This window comes from Glycine soja, chromosome 16 (genome assembly GCF_004193775.1).
Source record: "Glycine soja cultivar W05 chromosome 16, ASM419377v2, whole genome shotgun sequence".
Lineage (NCBI taxonomy): Eukaryota > Viridiplantae > Streptophyta > Magnoliopsida > Fabales > Fabaceae > Glycine > Glycine soja.
Window position 1 is genome coordinate 36,519,994 of NC_041017.1, and position 19,399 is coordinate 36,539,392.

Here is a 19,399-nt window from a genome sequence, read left to right on the forward strand (position 1 = left end):
AACTGCAATTCATTAATCATACTAGTTCAACCATTACATATATGTGACTTTGAGTGATAATAATTTTTTAGTGCAATAAATGATAATATCAACGTATATTTAACAACCAAAATTTTAATAAGGAGTTAAATTTAAGAATTTTTTTTTTTTGGATTTAGATGAGAAGGCTAAAAATTTTAATGAGTTTATTTAAAATTTGATTTATTTCAAGAATTTATATAACAATGTTTAATACTTTCAAGAACCTGGTTTAAAAAAAAATACTTTCAAGGACTAAAAAGGTTTTAAAAAAATACTTTCAAGAACCAAGAAGGTAATTTACCATTATGTCGTGGATGACGAAGTAGATGCTATGGGGAATTTAGTGGAGGCGACGATCGTTGGAGGTAGAGGACTGTCATTGGAGGTGACGATCTTTGACGATCACTTGCAAGTTAAACTCTAATTAGTTACTAACAAAGATTCTGATGTTCAAGCTCGTATATGCATAAAAAGATTAAGTGTCTAGAATTAAAGAGAATGAGTATTATTTCTTATTAAGTTTACTCAAATAAGGCTCTCATTAAATCATGGTGGTGTTTTTCATGTAATGTCATGCAAAAGGTGTTCTTGAACAAAATCTCTTAATTTGTGGTGTCTATTACCGATGATTAATTGTCATGATTTAATGTCTCACGTCTATATAAGCTTTGTGTATTATTAAGAAGGTTCGGAGTTTACTACACAACACAAATTGTTAACTCATTGATAAGTGTACCAACTCGTTCAAGTGATATTTTAAAACGGTAAGATCAAGTGTCATTTTCACAGAAATTTTGTTTGAACTCAAGATGGTGTACATCCAATTTATGTGCAATTAATGAATGAAATTAAGAAATGCAATTCAGATCATTTTGTTGGTAAATTAGATATTTATATGATTCTAGACTAAGGCTGAGAAAAAAAAAAACAAACATTGGAAATGGCGAATAATTGTGAATGCAGGAGTTGATTATGTTAGGGGCTTCCTACCGAAACTTCTCTTGATGTAAGATAATTAATTTTTTATTTATTTTATAGTACTCTAATTATCACCTACATCTATTAAAGTATTCTCTAATCGTGATTCCTCATGTGAGAGAACCTAATTCCCATATTTCTTTTCTTAAATCATCAAGAACTAAATTAGTTGAACTACATGACTAATAGAGATGTATAAACAGGCTAAACCACCTCACACTATCCCTAGAAATGAAACATTTTAGATGTTCTTTCCAGTTCTAAGGATTAACCACATTTTACAATGCCTAAACTCTAACATGGTATATAAATGGGTGATCAAACCAAATACATGTAAATAAGCACAGAAAGAGACAATAAAACTGATAATAATATTAAATAGACAGTGAGAGTCATTACATCAAGAGAGTTTGGTGGAAAGCTCCCCGACAATGGGTTGCTTAGTCCTTCATTGTCATGAGAGGCTTAACTATACAAAAAGAGTAGAAAATATGAAAGGAAATGCAATGAAGATGAATGAATGGATAATGGGTGGCTCCCAATGACTATATTCTTCTTCCTCAAGCTCTAGGGTTCTGTCATGTCTCCACACAAACATCCCCTCATTCTTCTCTTTTTCACTTAAAAACCATCCTGAGATGAGATTTCACAATTTTGCACTAAGTGCGTCTACGCACTAAGCGCGAGTAAATGGTTGGGCGATAAGCGTGCAACATGCGTTAAGTGTCCCTTCGCATGACTTTAGATTCTCCAAGCTGTTTCTTCCCGCTAAATGACAACAATTTGCTAAGCGAACCTGACGCGCTAAGGGTGAATCCTCGAGCTTCAACTTCTCTTCCTATCCCTTGCTTTCTACAAAACAAGAACTACCAAAACAATATAAATTTAGTAGTTTAACGCATCTACTGCATAAAAACTCAAAGGATGTCGAAATTCCAATGGTTCACACAAAAAGAAGCAATGAAATGGGAGAATATTGCTAATTCTTATATGTTTGAATTACAGAATCTACTTATGCACATTAGTTATCACACATCAATTTTCATTTATTAGGAAAGAGAAATGGATGAATGGGTAGTAATTTAGTTAGGAAAAATGTTTGATAGACATTCAATGTGTTATTCAACACCTACAGAGAGAAAAAAGAGAAAAAACTATAGGTACGATAAGGTTTATGATGTGATACGAAGAAAGAGATAGAGAAAAATGAGAGGTGTTGATAGGATGTTTAAAATAAAAGGTGATTTATGTAGCATTACTTGTTAGTTAGAGGCATCATAGCAATGTTAAAAGGTGGAAATTGTGTTCCGAGATACATGAATATGTGTTTGGTTGTTAAATTAAAGTTTAATTATTCATTTGATTCATAAAGCGAGTTGGCATTAATTGTTTTAGTCCCTACACTATTCAAAATTGTAGGGACTAAACCTGATTATAAAAGTGTATGTATAGAGAGTAAAAAATGTATGTGTAAAGATAAAATGGATTAAAAAGTGTAAAATGAGTTAAAAGATGTATGTGTAGGGATTAAAAGAAGTAGTTTGTAAGTATATGGACTAAAACATAAAAATTGTGTAAAGATCATACAGGTAAAAGGGTTAAATGAGTAATCAAATCAAAATAATATTTTATTGCATATTTTTGTTTGTTACATTAGTCTTTGAGGTCTTTGAAGTGGGAACTAATTTGATTGAAGAAACAAGTATTCAGGGATTGAGAGATCTTATTAGTATTTTTCTTGATTTAAGGATTAATTTAATTAAGATCACAATTGGGCTTGAAAGAGCTTATTTGAGTTTTTTATGATTTTTTTTAGGTTAATCTAATTTAGATATGTTATTATTGGTAAAAAAAAATAATTAGAATGTAATGATCGTTTAAAATTTTCTTACATTATCATTCATAGATTGTTATCATGATATTACATGAAAATTAAACTAAAAAATGTTTCTCTTTTCCTGCTGTAAGATGTGGTTTGTTGAAGGAATGGTTAAGTAAGAATTTTTTGTTTCTATTTTTTAAAATTTTGTTGTTGTCTAATTGCTTCAGCTACTTGCCCATCAAATGTGGTTATTTAAATATTTGTTCTAGAAGGACGGGAGTAAAACTCTCTTTCTTTTGTAGAAAACGGGTTAATGAAATTTTATTCTCTCATGGAAAAAATTTGGGTTGTTGTGCAACTTTGTATAGTTATTGCAGTATTTAAAATCATGGCATTTGGTATGCTGTATTTTATCTTTTGATTCCTTTTCACCCGCTGTTCATGCATGATGTCACTGTTGATCATGTTATATATGCATTCTTATGTGTTGTTGTTCTTTTAGGACAGTATTTTGAAGTTCTAATTGGACCTAGACCTGAGCCGTTATGGAAGCAGCTTAGTAAAATTGGAGTTCTGTATGCCCTGGAGCCACTTTTGACTATTATTTTTGTTATAAACATGAACATAGTGTGGGAGAAAATTATGTCAACACTAAGAGCTCAGATCTTTGGAAGAATATTGATTCAAAAGGTGAAGTTAAATCTTTCTTCCTGATCATTTTTATTTTCTTTTTCTATTCATAATTATTATTTCTGTCTGATAATAATGCTTGGAGATAGTTATTTGTTAGAATGTATATGGTTGTTTGAATTATTTTATAGATGTTGTTTTGCTTTGATTGATTAATCATATAGCGTTTTTTTTAGTTGTGCAGATAGAATTTTTTGACAAATACAACAAGGTATGTATATGGAATTACTCACATTACATGTGCTTTTACTTTTCCATGTTTGTGATTTGTCTCTTGAGATATTTGGGTTGAGACACTGTGTAGATAACTCATTTTTCTGTCACTTTTACCTGATTGTTGTGCATGATATCTATGGTCTTTGTCTTCGTTCCCTCCTTTTAGTGCTTCTGTCTTCTTTCTTTGTATCCCATTGATTATTTCCATCTATTGCTGTAATAACTTATCTGAATCTCTTTCCAATAAGATTTGGTAAATACCAATAATTTTTTTTAAAACTATAAAACTTTGATTTTATTAAGCTATATAGTATCAGTTGGTTTTTTGTTTCTTTGCTTAATGATAGTATACTAACAGAGTAGGTGCTAAAACTATTGCACCTGGGTTTGGTTCTTATAGATTGGTGAACTCACAGGTTTGTTAACATCAGATTTGGGTTCTCTTAAAAATATAGTCAGTGAGAATGTCTCAAGGGGTCTCGGATTCAGGGTTATCTGAGGCAAGCAATTCTACATAATCATATGTTAAACACGTAAATTAATTGGTGTAGATTATTCAATTGAAGGATATTTAGATAAATTTTTTTATAAAGACTACAAGTATAGTCTAAAAAGAAGTAATTGACACTAAATATTAACTTACAGCAGTATATAATTATCTTTAAACATTATTAGTTGTTAATTTTTTAGGTAAAATTGTAAATTTGATCCCCCAATTTATCTTTTATTTGAATTTTGGTCTCTCTTTAAAATTATTGATAAATTTTGTCTTCCTATCTTATCCGATCATAATACAATCTTGATCCTCAAGTTCAGAATTAAGCATTGACATTAACAAATGAATATTGACTGTCACGTGTCATGTTCTTATTGGATGATGACTGTTACATGTCATGTTCTATAGATTTGATATTCAAACATGACACGTGTGACAGTTATCATCCAATAAAAATAAGAAAGTGACACAATCAACATTCCTTTGTCACGGATAATATCTAATTCTGAACTGGGGACGAAGATTGCGTGATTGAATAAAATAAGAGAACAAAATTCGTCAATAATTTTAAAAGGAAACTAAAATCAAAATTTAAAACAACTAGAGGGACAAAAATGCAATTTTACCATTTTTTTAATAAATGGTAAGTGAAAATCATTCTCACATATATGCACCACAGAGTTTAATGTCTCGTGCTAAGAAAAAATATCCAGAGAAATAGGATTATGTGAATAAAATAAACCCAACAGAAGAATGGTCCAACGGTATCTGAAAGCCCAACAGCACTAGAGAGTGATTGAGAGGATATGCACCACCGAAGCTTATAGATGAGAACAACCCAATATCAAACACAACCACCACTCATTTGTTGATAAAAATAAATAATACTTAATAATATATGAAGAAAATGACTAATAATTCTATAAAAAAAACTATTAATAATTTACTTTCCTCGTTATAAATTATGATATGAAGAGGGCCGGTAACATACTCTGTCACGTTCTTTTTATTACACTTTTATGAAAAATGTATTAAATTATAAAAATAGGAGCGAAACTCATTAAATAACATGCAAAAATCACAATAATTTGTGATTTCATAGTCAAGGTCAATAATAAAAAAATTTAAGATGTCACTTATTATGTGACGAAAGGAGTAATTATATAGTAAAAAAAATTACTTATTACAAATTTAATTTTAACATACTAATCTATATAATAAAAATATTTACTTACTATAAATTTTCCTATATAAAAAAACATATCATGGCACAACCACTTGGCCAGAACTGACAGCACTGTACCGTAAGTCTTATTATCTCCGAAAGCTTTCTAAGAAGAGAGAGAGAGAGAGAGGAAATGGGTAAGGGGGGAATGTCAATTGATGAACATGGAGAAGGCAAAGAAGAGAATATGGCTGCTTGGCTTGTTGGAATGAACACTCTCAAGATTCAGCCTTTCAAGCTTCCTACTTTGGGTATTCATTCTCCTTCTCTCCCTCATTTTATTTTTCCTTTTTTTTTTCCAAGTTCCTTTATTGATGATGATTGCATATTTGCATTTAGTATTCACCAAGCTTATTTTCAAATCATTTGCTTACTTAATTCTGTGTTTTGGAAGGACCCCATGATGTCAGAGTTAGAATGAAGGCTGTTGGTATCTGTGGGAGTGATGTTCACTACCTCAAGGTAGATATTAGTTGTACAATGACTTATGAAATATTTGATATTTTAAATTATTTTTTGTGATTTTTATTAGATATCTTACTATCTGGTTAATACTTTCTCCAAAGAAAAGTAAAAGCCAGAATAAAACGGAAAAATCGATCCAATCCAAACTGATTTAGATTGGATTGGATTTAAATTTTAAAACTAACTGATTGAATGATGAATTAAGAAAACTTATGTGTTTTAATTTGATGGTTTTTCTTTTCAAAACCGATATGATACAATCCATGAACACCCACATCCTATGTTGGAGGTGTTTGATGATCTATGTCTGTAATTAATCTGCTACGAAATCTATTGAGTTAAATGAGCAATCTATGATTGATTTGATGGATAATTATTTTATTTTCCACATTTGGGTAAGACGAGGATTTGAGATCTTGTTTTGGTTGGAAATTTTAAATGGAGGGTTTATTTCCTGCGTTTATCTATGTTTTCTCTAGTGAAAAGTTTCAAATTTTGTTGTTTCATTTACTTTCAGACACTGAGGTGTGCTCACTTTATAGTTAAAGAACCAATGGTTATTGGTCATGAGTGTGCTGGGATCATAGAAGAAGTTGGTAGTCAGGTAAAGAGTTTGGTGCCTGGTGACCGTGTGGCAATTGAGCCTGGGATCAGTTGTTGGCATTGCAACCATTGCAAACACGGTCGATATAACTTATGCGATGATATGAAGTTTTTTGCTACTCCACCAGTTCATGGTTCCCTGGCTAATCAGGTTTGAAACAATTCACTTCTCAGAGTATTATTCTTTCAGTCATGTGCAACTGGAAGTATACTTGGCTTTTCTAAATAATTAGAATTCGAAAGAAACAATGACAAGATCAAGTCAAATCTCATGCAATTAAATACCACATCAGTTAACAAAACTGCCTTAGAATCCTAAAAAAAACTCTGACTGACTTATATTCTTGACTTCAGTTTCAAAATTATATGGTTATAGGTAATGTTATCTGTTGTACAAATCATCAGTATAATTTCACAAATGCTTTTCATTTTAGAAGTGTGTAAATTCAAACCATTTAATAATATAAATTGGATGGTTATAGGCTTATTTGGGCACATAGTATATTATATCTATGAGACTATTTGTTATATGCATCATCATGAGAGATATGGCATATCCCTCAATGTTGTGCGTCAGTAGTATTCTTTTTCCCAGATTAAGAATAGGTTAATTGATGGAACTTTTGAAGAAACAAGTAAAATGATAAAATGAAGCCAATGACCCACTGGTTTCACGTCAATGACTCTCAATAACAAGTGGGAAGTCCCTTTGTCAATTCGCTCTCCTGCCATTGATTTATCAAACACCTAAAAGAAGAAACTGAAAATATAAAATTCCATTTCATCTTTGTTCTTATTCTCATTATTTTTTTATGTATAGAAAGTCAATATTTTTAGATTTACTTTAACATTAACAAAATGGTAGCAAGCAGTGTGCACTTTGACTCTTGATTCTACAACAGTGCTATATATGCTCAAACTCAGTAGTTTGAAGGGTATACTTTTTAAAATCAAGCTGTGACCTTAAAAACCAATGGAAATGTTTCTGTGTAGACCTCTTCATATCTTATAATTCTGGGATGAAATATACTATATGCTACCGTCTCAAATGACTAATTGATTTAAAAAATAAATGTAGTTATATTCAATCCAGAGTGAAAAATCATACATATATCTAATTTCCATGCTGTAAAAGTATCACCTTACTTCCTTTTTTGTGCCATAAAATGATTATAACAAGGTAAATGATTTCTTTAGAGAATATTCAATTGCATAAACCTTTGAATGTACTCAGTTTACAGGGATGATATGCTGGCTAGTTTGAGCACTTCAAGTTTCATACTTAATGTTGAATATGATTTTATTCAGTGTGAATATGTGATTTTTTCATTGGAAAATGTTCTATTTAAAACTTCAATTGCTTTGATTTCTGACCATGTCATTGGAAATGAACTTTTTCTGTATATTCTTAAGTTTGAGATAATAGTTGTTTCACACGATCATGACTGATAAAATACAATATAATCATGATTTTAGGCACCATACACTTAAAACTATGCTATAGTCCATATACTCAAATGTGGTGAAAACTCCAATGAAAACCCATGTTTGAGTTGCCTTTTTCTCTTTACAGATAGTGCATCCTGCAGACCTATGTTTTAAGCTGCCAGACAACGTGAGCCTAGAGGAGGGAGCAATGTGTGAACCCTTAAGTGTTGGTGTTCATGCTTGTAGAAGAGCTAATATTGGACCAGAAACAAATGTGTTGATCATGGGAGCAGGGCCCATAGGACTTGTTACAATGCTGGCAGCTCGTGCGTTTGGGGCACCCAAAACAGTCATTGTGGATGTTGATGACCATCGTTTATCTGTTGCAAAATCTCTTGGTGCAGATGATATTATTAAAGTCTCAACAAACATTAAGGTATTTAGAATCCTTAGTTTCCAAGGTCTTCCATATTTTCTTCTTTAACAATAAGCAAGTTGGACAATCCCATTCTGCAACACTATTTGCATCTGTCATTACAGTAATTTGCATGTATGTTTAGTGGCTGTTGATGCTGTAGAACAACGATTTGATAAAAAAAAATAATGAAATTGGTATTTTAACACAATGCTATCGAGAGCTAGGTGTGTAATAAGGAAAACTGACAATTCACTTTCAGTAGCTATCTGTTTCTGTCTCCATTCATCATTTCCTTTACATTCAGTTGACACCTAGTTGTTTACATTTTATATGTTCTTTTCATTGAAAGAACTGTTGTTTCATCAAAACTTGTTACTCTCCCTTCTGTAGTCAGGTTTTAGTGCTTGGTTTCTATAATATGTTTTTGAAATAATGCCATTTAAATGTGTTTGTGTGACACATTTATATATTTACTGTGCATTTCTGTGTGCTTCTATGAGTACCATTCAAACCATATTTTAAATACACTGCTTTGCAGGATGTGGCTGAAGAAGTTGTGCAGATACAGAAGGTTATGGGAGCTGGTATAGATGTTACCTTTGATTGTGCTGGTTTTGACAAAACCATGTCTACAGCACTGAGTGCTACTCAGCCAGGTGGCAAAGTTTGCCTAGTGGGAATGGGACATTCTGAAATGACTGTCCCACTCACCCCAGCTGCAGCAAGGTTGATTTTATTAAAATAATAAATAAATAAAAGCTTATGTCATTTCTTACAAACTATTTATGCACAGATACGATATGTTTATTAATATGGGGATATGATTATTTAAAAATATATAAGATATGATACACGTTCAATACATATGTATAAAAAATCATAAAACATAAAAAATATATAATTGCAATTTTGCAAATTCAAATTAAGAACATAATTTTTGGACATTGCTAAAAACAAAACAAAAATTAGAAATCATTGTTAGCATTATAAGAATAGTCTCAGTCTCATTCCTTTCTTGAAATCATCCATAAGAAGACAATTTCCATTTTCGGTTCATCAAGAAACAATGCTTCTAAATTTCTATATTTTACATGCTTCTATTTTCCAAATGTAGTTGTATTGGATTTTCATCACATTTTTAAAGGCTTGGATACTTCACTGATACATACCGCTGATATATCCAAGTATGTTGGTATCAAATACATATACATGATGCAAATTGAAATATCATTGTTTCACAGGTTCCAGATAAAATAATAAATATACATATTGTATATCCGTTTTAATAGGCATTTCTTCATGACAGAATGATTTAAGAAAAATACATGTCATATGAGTTGTTTTATTTTTCATGCCTTAATTTTTCATGTAACGGTTGATAGTGATGGTTTATCATACATAATACAGGGAAGTTGATGTGGTTGGAGTTTTTCGCTATATGAACACATGGCCTCTTTGCCTTGAGTTTCTAAGGAGTGGCAAAATTGATGTGAAACCCCTTATAACGCACAGGTTTGGATTCTCTCAAAAGGAAGTGGAAGAAGCCTTTGAAACAAGTGCTCGTGGTGGTAACGCCATCAAGGTCATGTTCAATCTTTAGATACTGGACTGTGACTTTACAAACTGTCGTATGTTGAACAAAGTAGGTAATTTACATGTTCATGCTCATGTTAAATACCAATGTATTGATAACACGGGTTATGAATAAAGTGGTTTCAAGAAGGACTTGTAAAACATGTGAATGGTAACTGCAGCATCTACAGATTCAGTTATGAGGTGAAACTTTTTCTTAATATGTAAATGAGTAAACCCTCAAATTTGTCTAGTAGTAATTGAGAATTTCAATGCACAATAACAAACTGTTGCTTCCAAAGTAGAAGTTCTTTTAGGTTCTATCAACTTTTATCCAAACATGTACTAAAACTTTATTTGTGGTTCTTAAGAAATCATGATTGCTGGCCACATTAGTCATTTTAAGGAATTAGCATGTTCTTTGCTTAAGGACCACCGTGACCAACAATTGTTAATTCTTTGTGGGCAATGAGTGAATGTTTATATTAGAAGAACTAATATGTCCACGTTCCAAATTTCATTAGAAATTATGAATGATATTGTCTTCTCTGCACTCAAGGGTAGTGCAGCAAAAGGTTACTGACATGTGAAAGAAGGCAAAACCAGTAAAACATAATTCCCTCACTTCAATAGGGAACCGCAGATTGGTTCATGCATACCAATTCACAGGACATTATGAAACTGGTTTGGTAAATTTTAGTGTAGTCGTGAAAGCAATGAATCGGGAAACATCACGAGTTTGACTTTGGAACTCTTGAAGAACATCAACAGCCAAGCTTGTTAGTTATTAGTTGTTACAGAGAGGAAGAAAGGATGTTCAAAGGATAAGAATGATGCCTTTAAAGAGAGAGAATCCGCAGTCGAAATGAGGAGATTAAAAAGGATGATTTTGTGTTATTCATGACTTGGTGTTGCCTTCAATAAACTACTGTATTCGTTTATTTTCATAAATCAAAGAGTAAGATGAAGTTATGCATTTCAAAGCAGCTGGTAGCCTAGCTAGTGTGCTTTAAATAAAGTGATAAACTACTTTTTAAAAATTAAAAAGTCACTCATTTATTTTCTTTAGTTGTCCAACACTTTTCTTGATAAGACTAACTTGGATAACTTAAAATATAACAAAATTTTCTAAAGGAAATGAAAAAAATACAAAATATATAAATAATAATTAAAAAAATGAAAATATTACGACAAGGGATTGTGTTATTGGGTATGCAAATTTTAAAATATAAAAAGAAGAAAAAACTTGTTACTCAAACCAAAAATTATTAGATTTAAATGAATCGAGTTGACTACTTGACCTGGACAATACTGAAATTTAAACTAATGTATTTGGAACGGTTCAGACTCGTGGTTACTTTGAACACCCCTACTAAAGCAGGACTTGGTTGCAATTATAAAACTGATTACCAATTGAAAAAACAAGAAAAGTAAAGTAACAAAAAAGAACTGAAATACAATGCACCGAATAAATAAATGGCCTGCCACAGCCAATCATTTTGGACTGGTCCATGATGGACAACTTCGCCACCAGTACATTCTAAAAGCCATTAACCCATAAGTCAAAATCACAAGTTATAGGTCATTAATATTGTCCATTCTAAAAGCCATTAACCTATAAGTGGTTCATCCTTTAGACGTGGTTCATGTTTATCCAATGGCTACAACTGTCAATCTCAGTGCAATGGAGCCACCAAACCCTCTGGGCCATGGATACTGTATTATAATATTGTATTCATAATAGAGTTATCCATTTGTAAGTGTAGAGGTTCCAGCACCAAGGAGTTGTTGGAGTTATGACAAGTTATGTCGTATAGCTCTAGAAAGATAGCATGACATTAAAATGGACTTTCTAAGTTTTCGTATGTGCATTCAAAAGAAAACGAGTTAAATCATATTTATATTTCGTCAAGCTTATTATGATCACCAAGAAAAGAATACAACAGAGGAAAATGCAAGACCTCCCAGTTACTTGTAAATAACAAGTAACACATTTCTTTGGTGGTATATATACGCATTGGAGGGTGTTAAGTAATGCTAAACAATGTTGTGATTTCACAAAATGTTACATTAATAGGCACGCCTACTTGAGCACAGCTTTGTGCCAAGGATACTTCCACAGCTCAGATTCCCCTCTCTTTTTCTGCAAACTTAAATTACACACTCCCGTTACCTGTCTTTTTCTGCCTCTTCCCAATCCCAACCTCAGCCCGAATTCCCTTCTTGCAGCTAAAAAATTACAAAAAGGAAGACCAGAAAAAAAAACTAGTAAAACAATTAAATGGAACACATTGTAAGTGCCACTTTATTGGGTGGTAGTAGTTGCCTCCGCTATCCAATTCCACACTCTTACTTCACCAGTACCGTCACCAGTGAAGAATATGCCGTTAGGCCCTATCTGAATTGCTCGTACCTCTTTTTTTGTCAATATCTTGCCTCTCTCTGCAAATCTGAAGAAATGGGACAAACAATGAATAATGAGTTCCCTTCTATTAGGCATCGGGGATATAAAAAATAACGTCACAGTGAAAATATAGTAGTGGAGAAAATAGGAACTGATACACTATTTGGGTAAAATATGGGTTTTCCTTATACAGAAAAGTTATTACAATTTCTCTTCAAATGGTCAAAACTTGCTTTGTATTTTGTAGTGAATCAAATGAGAGCATGAATAGGAAGTCAACTACTTACGATGGCAGATCATAGAGGTGCACAGTATTATCATTGCAAGCGCACAGCAAAATGGGTTTGCCTTGTGAATCATGCATCCCACATAGGGTAAGTATACCCTGCACACCGATAACAACATCAGAAATTTTGTGAAAATCATCTCACACACTTAACAATTCCACAAAGCCAAATTTCATGTGCAAATAATTACTGTTTAGAATGAAGAATAGTTATATAAGAACTAAAAGATAATATCCCTTGAAAATGATAGTGCAGCAAATGAGTGCACTTAGAAATATAAAATGTGTAAATAGCTCATTGAAGTATAGGGGATAGCAGCAATTACAGATGCAGAGTGGAAAGCATGGGCCACGTCCCCACCCTCCTAGATGTTTCTAGTTACTATAAATAAAATATAGGCAAATATTGGACTTGCCCCCCTTTATTCATTTTGGTGACTTGGTCCCCTTTTTCTCATAAGTAATAGATTGGGTTAAAGGATTAGACATCGTGCTCCTTTTTACGAAACCCAGACTTTCCATTAACCCCACTTATCAGAAGTGTTCCAAGTAATAGGACACTTAATTCCAGCTGCATAGCTTCTTGAAGTTAGTGAAGTAGGAAATGTTGTCTGAGAAATTGAAGGAAAAAAAAAAACTTAAAAGTAATGGTAATTTCTTGTTCTCTCTCTACTTCAAATACAAATGAATCTCCAACTCCAAAACTTCTTTCCCTTTGGCTTATAACTCATTAATTCTGCCCTATACAAGGCTGCTTTAGTTGCTATATCCAGATTTGAGTCATTTTTTATTTTGTATCTGGTTCCTATGCCTCATTATTTGTGAGGATGGAAATATTTAGAATAGTATTATCACCAAGGAATGACTTTAAAAACTAAGCTACAACATCTATATGCCATTATGCCCCTTTCTGGTCAAGTACCTATCTGGTTGTATGCAATACTGAGCCAATTTCATCATCAGAAACTTGAGCACATTTCTTATATTTTCTAAAACCATTAATTCAAAAGAGTAGTAGCTGGAACATTGATAGCAGAGGTAAGAATTGATTCCACACAATTCTGAGAAAACATCATTTCAACCTGGACAAGCAATATCATATTAAAATAGAAACAACTATCCAGGGGAAAAAGTAATTAAATTAACAAATACATTTTCTTCGTTGTGAGTATATGTCACTTCCAAGTTTCCGCTTTCAGTAGCATACCATACCTGCATAAATCAAATAAAAGTTAAACAAATAATAATTCCAGAACTTGCATATAGTCAATACATATATAACCAGTAAATGGTGTGAAAACCAACCTTCACTGTTTTATCCAATGAACAAGATAAAAGGAATTGGTCCCAGCAGAGAACAGACATCACAACAGATGTGTGCTCTGTTAGTGTCTGTAAACACTGCAAGGTTTCAAGGTTCCATACCTAAAAGACATAAACCAGTTGGAAGAAATGTACCAAATTAACAAAATAAAACAAAACCTATTAATACATTACTTAGAGTCTAAAGGAAAATGAATCAGGCATTTATGGCAAAGAGCTTATGTAAACTTACTCTTATTGTATTGTCCATTGAACCAGAGTAAAGTCTATTGGCACCAACAACTAATGAAACAACACCCCGAGAATGACCTTTAAGTGATGCAGCCGGCTCAAAGCAGTTGGTAGCTACATTAAACTTCCATGCCAATATAGATCCGTCCTGCAGGAGAAGTATTTCATTTGAGATAAAAAAAAATGATATTACAAATATGTAGACAAGTGAGAACCTTTTCTTGTGTATTCTGTTTTCATTTTCAATAATAAAAAAAAAAAGGCTTTGAAACATGTTTGGTCCAGTTTAACAAAAATATTTCACAAGACATTATAAATTCATTTACTGTTTAGGAGTTAAAAGGCACCCAGCTGACTTAATAGTTAATAACTAAAGAGTTTAAACAGATCATCACAGTCTCCCCGAAACAAATCCCCAATAAGTCCTCCTTAGACACAATCAATGGCCTATAGACTAATCCAAGATATCCACCAGTAATCTGGAATATCCCACATATCCAGGTGATGACTGCTTCAATACCATTTTGTCACACCTAAAGCCCAACTAAGCATAAGACAAATCTTCTTGGCCAATCACATTGCCTAAAAGACTAATCTGAGTTGTTTTATTAGCTAGTAATCAGTGCTAGTCATTAGCTGATAATCAGTAAAGTCTAATCCATGTAAACACAGATGAAAATGCACTTTATCATCTCATCTAACAGGTCCTAAGCATAATCAACATTTAAATCAGGACTACTGCATCAAAAAATAAAGCATGACTCTAAATAAAACAAAACATTGTCAAAGGAAAAGAAAATATTTACCTGTGTACCAGCAAAGAGCATATCATTATTCACAACAAGTGCATATACTTGTCCAACAGGACCATTAAGACTTAGCTCTGATAAATTTTGTGTGTTCCAGGCCTGCAGCACCAATATCATTAACCAAAATAACATTAATTATGATGTTATAAGCAGTGGAAAGAGCATACCTTGGCAAAAACATGTCACTAAATTAGAGAGATATACTTTGTTTAAAAATTGACAGTACAAAATGAGAGAAAAACAAAAAGAGATCCCTATTTGTGTTCTTTCTTACCTTGACAAAATTGGGTATCCCAACAAAGACCCAAGGGCCTTCACTGATCATACAACCTACTTCACCACCAAGATTGATCACACCTACACACTGCAAAGGAGCATCGACAAACGAAATCAAGACAATCTCACCACTCCAATAAGCTCAAAAGAAAACTATAAAAGCTTAAAAGAAAAATACAATGTTCACTGCTGATTTTGAAGTCTGAAATCAAAATAGAGAGGAGAAAAATGAAGCCAATTGAAATAATTGAGAAAATAAAGAACACTACAATCCTGTGTTACACCAAAAATATCCCCGTTTCACATAAAAGTATCATAGAGAAAAGTGTCGGGCACTGATCATCAGGCATAAAATATGCATATGCCAAAAAAGTTTGTTATAACATAAACATGAGTATTGGAGTGTAAGCAGCAAAAATTGGAATGTAGAAGGGTTAAAGCAAAATTATGGTTGATCATCTAGAGCTTCCCTTTTGTCAAAGTAACTATTCTATTGGAGAGAATCACATACTTTGGCTTTCAATTTCAAAAAATGGAAAATGCAACCCAAATCCAAAAATAGTTCCCCGAGGAAATTTTCAAAGTTCAAAAGTGATCAAATACCTAAGAGAACTAATATATCTAGGAACCAATACAAACATAATAGTTTCATAAAAAAATGCAACCAAACAATTTGATGTAAAAGAAATAAACAAACTAATTGTGCTATTAAATGTATCAAGACCACAATAACAAAGCAGCAAATACAAGTTATACAACTATATGATTCGACCTAGCAGTCAAACATGCATCATGATGGAACAAGACATGCTTCACCTAGAATAAGCAAACAATTCAAATTGAAACTTAAAGTAATAAAAAAGATTCTCCTATTCCAAGGATACAAACAAAATCATGAAGCTTAACATTAGTGGAAAAAGAAAAGTTGTCTGTAACTTTAAAATTGAAACAAAAATTGCCCCTAGAAAAGAAAACACGAAACAAATAATAACCACCTTTCCAGATTGGCAGTCCCAAATCCTTGCAGTCTCATCAGTGCTTCCGGTATACAGCTTATCTGAACCAGAGGGAAAGGCAATTGCACTCACAGCCTGTTCATTCAACAAAACCACAATTCATCCCATCAACACCAATCACCAAACAGACACACAAACACACACTTACTTGTAAACAGGATATCAAATATCAAAATTTTCACAGAGTAACATTAACGCAAACCCAGTTCACACATCACACTTAGCCCTATATACCATTTAAAACACGATTAGAATTAAAAACACACATATACCATAAAATCCAATGATAAATAAGTTATCAAGCACGGGTTTGAAATGATTCAAGGAAACAGCCCACAACCGCAATTTTGATCACATCATCGAGGTTTTTGGAGACACCACCGCAACCACAATAATGGCCACATTTGTCCACAATTTCCCACAACATCAAGGATCACAACAAAACTGCAACCATAACCGTAATTTAAAACCTTTCACTATCAAGCAGAGTGTACACTATAGAATGCAGTTCCTCCAAAGTAGGCAAATCACTTTATTATAAAGTACAATCAACTGTCAATATCAGTAAAGTACCTAATTTCAGTCATTGATGAGCAAATCAACGGTCAACATCACACATACGTGCGTAACAAATCAATATCCATCATTGATTTTCTCATTTACAGTTGATTGAGATTAATTACTTTACCGTTACATTTAGTGGCTTCGAATCCTATACTATATACTAACATAATTATCCAATAAAAACCTTTTTTTTTGGTTACCTTCTGATGCCCTTCAAGCTGGGTCAGCAAAGAAAACCCATCCCCCACACTCCAAGTGTGAAGGAACTTGCACCTCTCTCCATAACTACAATTCCCCTGAATCCAATAATTACAGACTTTCTCCGCCTTCACCACCACCCCTCTACCGGCACCGGCACCGGCACCACCGCCACCACGGCTCCCGCCACGGCCCCACGTGTTGTTGAAACTGGGGCTGCGGCGCGGGCCCGAGAAGCCCGAATTGTCGTATGCCCGCTTCGAGGAGGCGCCATTGGCGTGGTGAGAATTCGCGGGCAATTCGCTGTGCAGGAAGGGGCACGGGTAGCGGTTGCACTTGCCCGCTTGCCAGTGGAAGCACACTTTCTGGTGCTTGGCGTCCCCACCGAGGCGGTTGTACACGCGCTTGTTGCCACCGTCCACGTCCATGATCGAAACAGAGAGTGTGTGATAAAGTGAATTGGGATTCAGGGATTTGGGGGTTTGAACGAGTATTTATTCTTTATCTTTAGGTGCGATTGGAAGAGGAATAAGGGATCGAGGGTTGCTATTGATTGGGGAATTGAGAAGGGGAGGAAGGGAAATGTAGAGTGCGATCATCAAGGAGTGAAGAATGAGATGAGAAACCTCAATAGATGATGAGATTAGGGATTAGGGTTCGTGAGGAAGAGAGTGATGAATTGAATCGAGCAACAGAGTTGGGGAACTACACGTAAGCCGCGACTGAGGTCTGTAGAAACCTGGTGGAATTACGGAACTGTCCTGACTTGAGCATGCCAGAACATGTTAAGAGAGCAAGTGTAAATGGATCCAAGTTAACAGATGAAAAAATAAATCCAATCAAATGAATTGGGTTAAAAAATAAATAAAACTCGATTTAATCCAAATCATTTGTATCCCTGGTCATTGTGTATCAAAGCATATGTATGACTTCTTCTTCTTCTTCTTTTATTTAAGAAAAGAAAAGGAATGTTATATTTTTTGTGAAAAAATATATATTCAATGGTATTCAAAGTATATATTGAATTTTTCTTCTGTATTTAATTTGAAGATTTCAAAATATTTTTTTTTGGAGTACACTAAATGCAGTCAAAATTTCTAAAATATATCATTAGTATTTTAATTTTATTAATTTAACACTAAACCTAAATCTTGGCACTTCCTTTCTTTATGATGGTTTTCTCTTTGTTTGTCTCTCTTTCTTCCTTGTGTTCTTGCTTCCACAATTGAAGATGGTGCATAAGTGTGTTTGTTTGCTTCTTACTTATTCTTCTTGTTCAATTTGGTAAATATACATATATATTTTATTTGCAAATGCTAATTGTTAGTTTTTATTAATAAAAAAAATCAAATTGATGACTTTATCTTCTTTTTTTTATCATCCAACCAATCTTATATTTTCATACAAATACATATACATGATACATACAAAAAAAAAAAATTGTTTTGTAGATTAAATGTATGTCATTATGCTCTCTTGCTTTCCAAGATTACTGGTCTGATTCAGGGATGGAACAAAAAGTCTTTATCTTATGCAGGTAAGTTAGAGTTGATCAGAGCGGTTATTCAAGGAATTGTGAATTTCTGGATGAGGATTTTTCCTTTGCCGCAATCTGTTATTGATCAGATCAACGCTTCGTGCCGTAATTTTTTGTGGGGCAAAGCGGATATTGGCAAAAACAAGCCCTTGGTTGCTTGGTCAGTAGTTTGTTCTCCGAAAAAAGAAGGGGGTTTAGGCCTTTTTAATCTCAAGGACTGAAACCTTGCGCTTCTTTCCCGTATCCTGTGGGACTTTCATTATAAGAAAGATTCTCTATGGGTTCGGTGGGTTCACCATTACTATTTCAGAGGGAGCGATGTGTGGAATTACAATACTTCTTCATCAGATTCAGTTTTGATAAAGAAAATCATTCAAATAAGGGACTTTATTATCTCTAAAGAGCTAAGTATAGAAGGAGTCAAAAAGAGGATTCAATCTTGGAGCACCAATGAACAATTGCTTGTTGGCAAAGTCTATGAATACATTAGAGGTGTCAAGCCTACTGTTAGTTGGTGTTCTGTTATATGGAACCCAACAATCCCCCCTAAGATGTCTTTCATTTTGTGGCTTGCTAAAAGGAATCGACTGCTTACTCTTGACAAAGTTGCTTTTTTGAACAAGGGTTCCCTCTGTCCTTTATGTTCAAATGAGCCTGAGTCAAATGCTCATTTGTTCTTTTCTTGCAGAAAATCTCTTCAAGTTTGGGCTCACATTCGTGATTTGGCTCCTTTCCGCAAGCGTTTCACTTCTTTACAAGGCATTACTGACTCTTTAGTTAGGGGTAGATCTACATAAGGTGTTCAAGGAAAATTACGTTGT

General features: G+C 33.4%; 2 protein-coding genes across 3 annotated transcripts; one reads left to right on the forward strand and one right to left on the reverse strand.

The window, feature by feature from the left end:
* Window positions 1-5,491: 5,491 nt before the first annotated feature.
* Window positions 5,492-10,343, forward strand: LOC114391180 (sorbitol dehydrogenase). The gene is made up of 6 exons (XM_028352198.1): window positions 5,492-5,699; window positions 5,843-5,910; window positions 6,431-6,667; window positions 8,090-8,380; window positions 8,901-9,088; window positions 9,770-10,343. Exons 1-6 carry the CDS (start codon window positions 5,582-5,584, stop codon window positions 9,960-9,962), a joined length of 1,095 nt encoding a protein of 364 aa, XP_028207999.1. The 5' UTR covers window positions 5,492-5,581; the 3' UTR covers window positions 9,963-10,343.
* A 1,483-nt stretch (window positions 10,344-11,826) lies between these two features.
* On the reverse strand, window positions 11,827-17,833 carry LOC114391179 (zinc finger CCCH domain-containing protein 48-like). 2 transcript variants are annotated; one of them, XM_028352196.1, is made up of 9 exons: window positions 17,044-17,831; window positions 16,259-16,354; window positions 15,262-15,351; window positions 14,985-15,086; window positions 14,180-14,326; window positions 13,930-14,049; window positions 13,777-13,836; window positions 12,626-12,723; window positions 11,827-12,384 (listed from the first exon to the last, which is right to left on the reverse strand). In XM_028352196.1, the coding sequence occupies exons 1-9, from the start codon at window positions 17,467-17,469 to the stop codon at window positions 12,240-12,242; spliced, it is 1,284 nt and encodes a 427-aa protein (XP_028207997.1). In that variant the 5' UTR covers window positions 17,470-17,831; the 3' UTR covers window positions 11,827-12,239. The 2 variants fall into 2 exon arrangements, with proteins under 2 accessions (XP_028207997.1, XP_028207998.1); XM_028352197.1 differs by lacking the exon at window positions 13,777-13,836 and having other exon boundaries at window positions 17,044-17,833.
* Window positions 17,834-19,399: the final 1,566 nt, after the last annotated feature.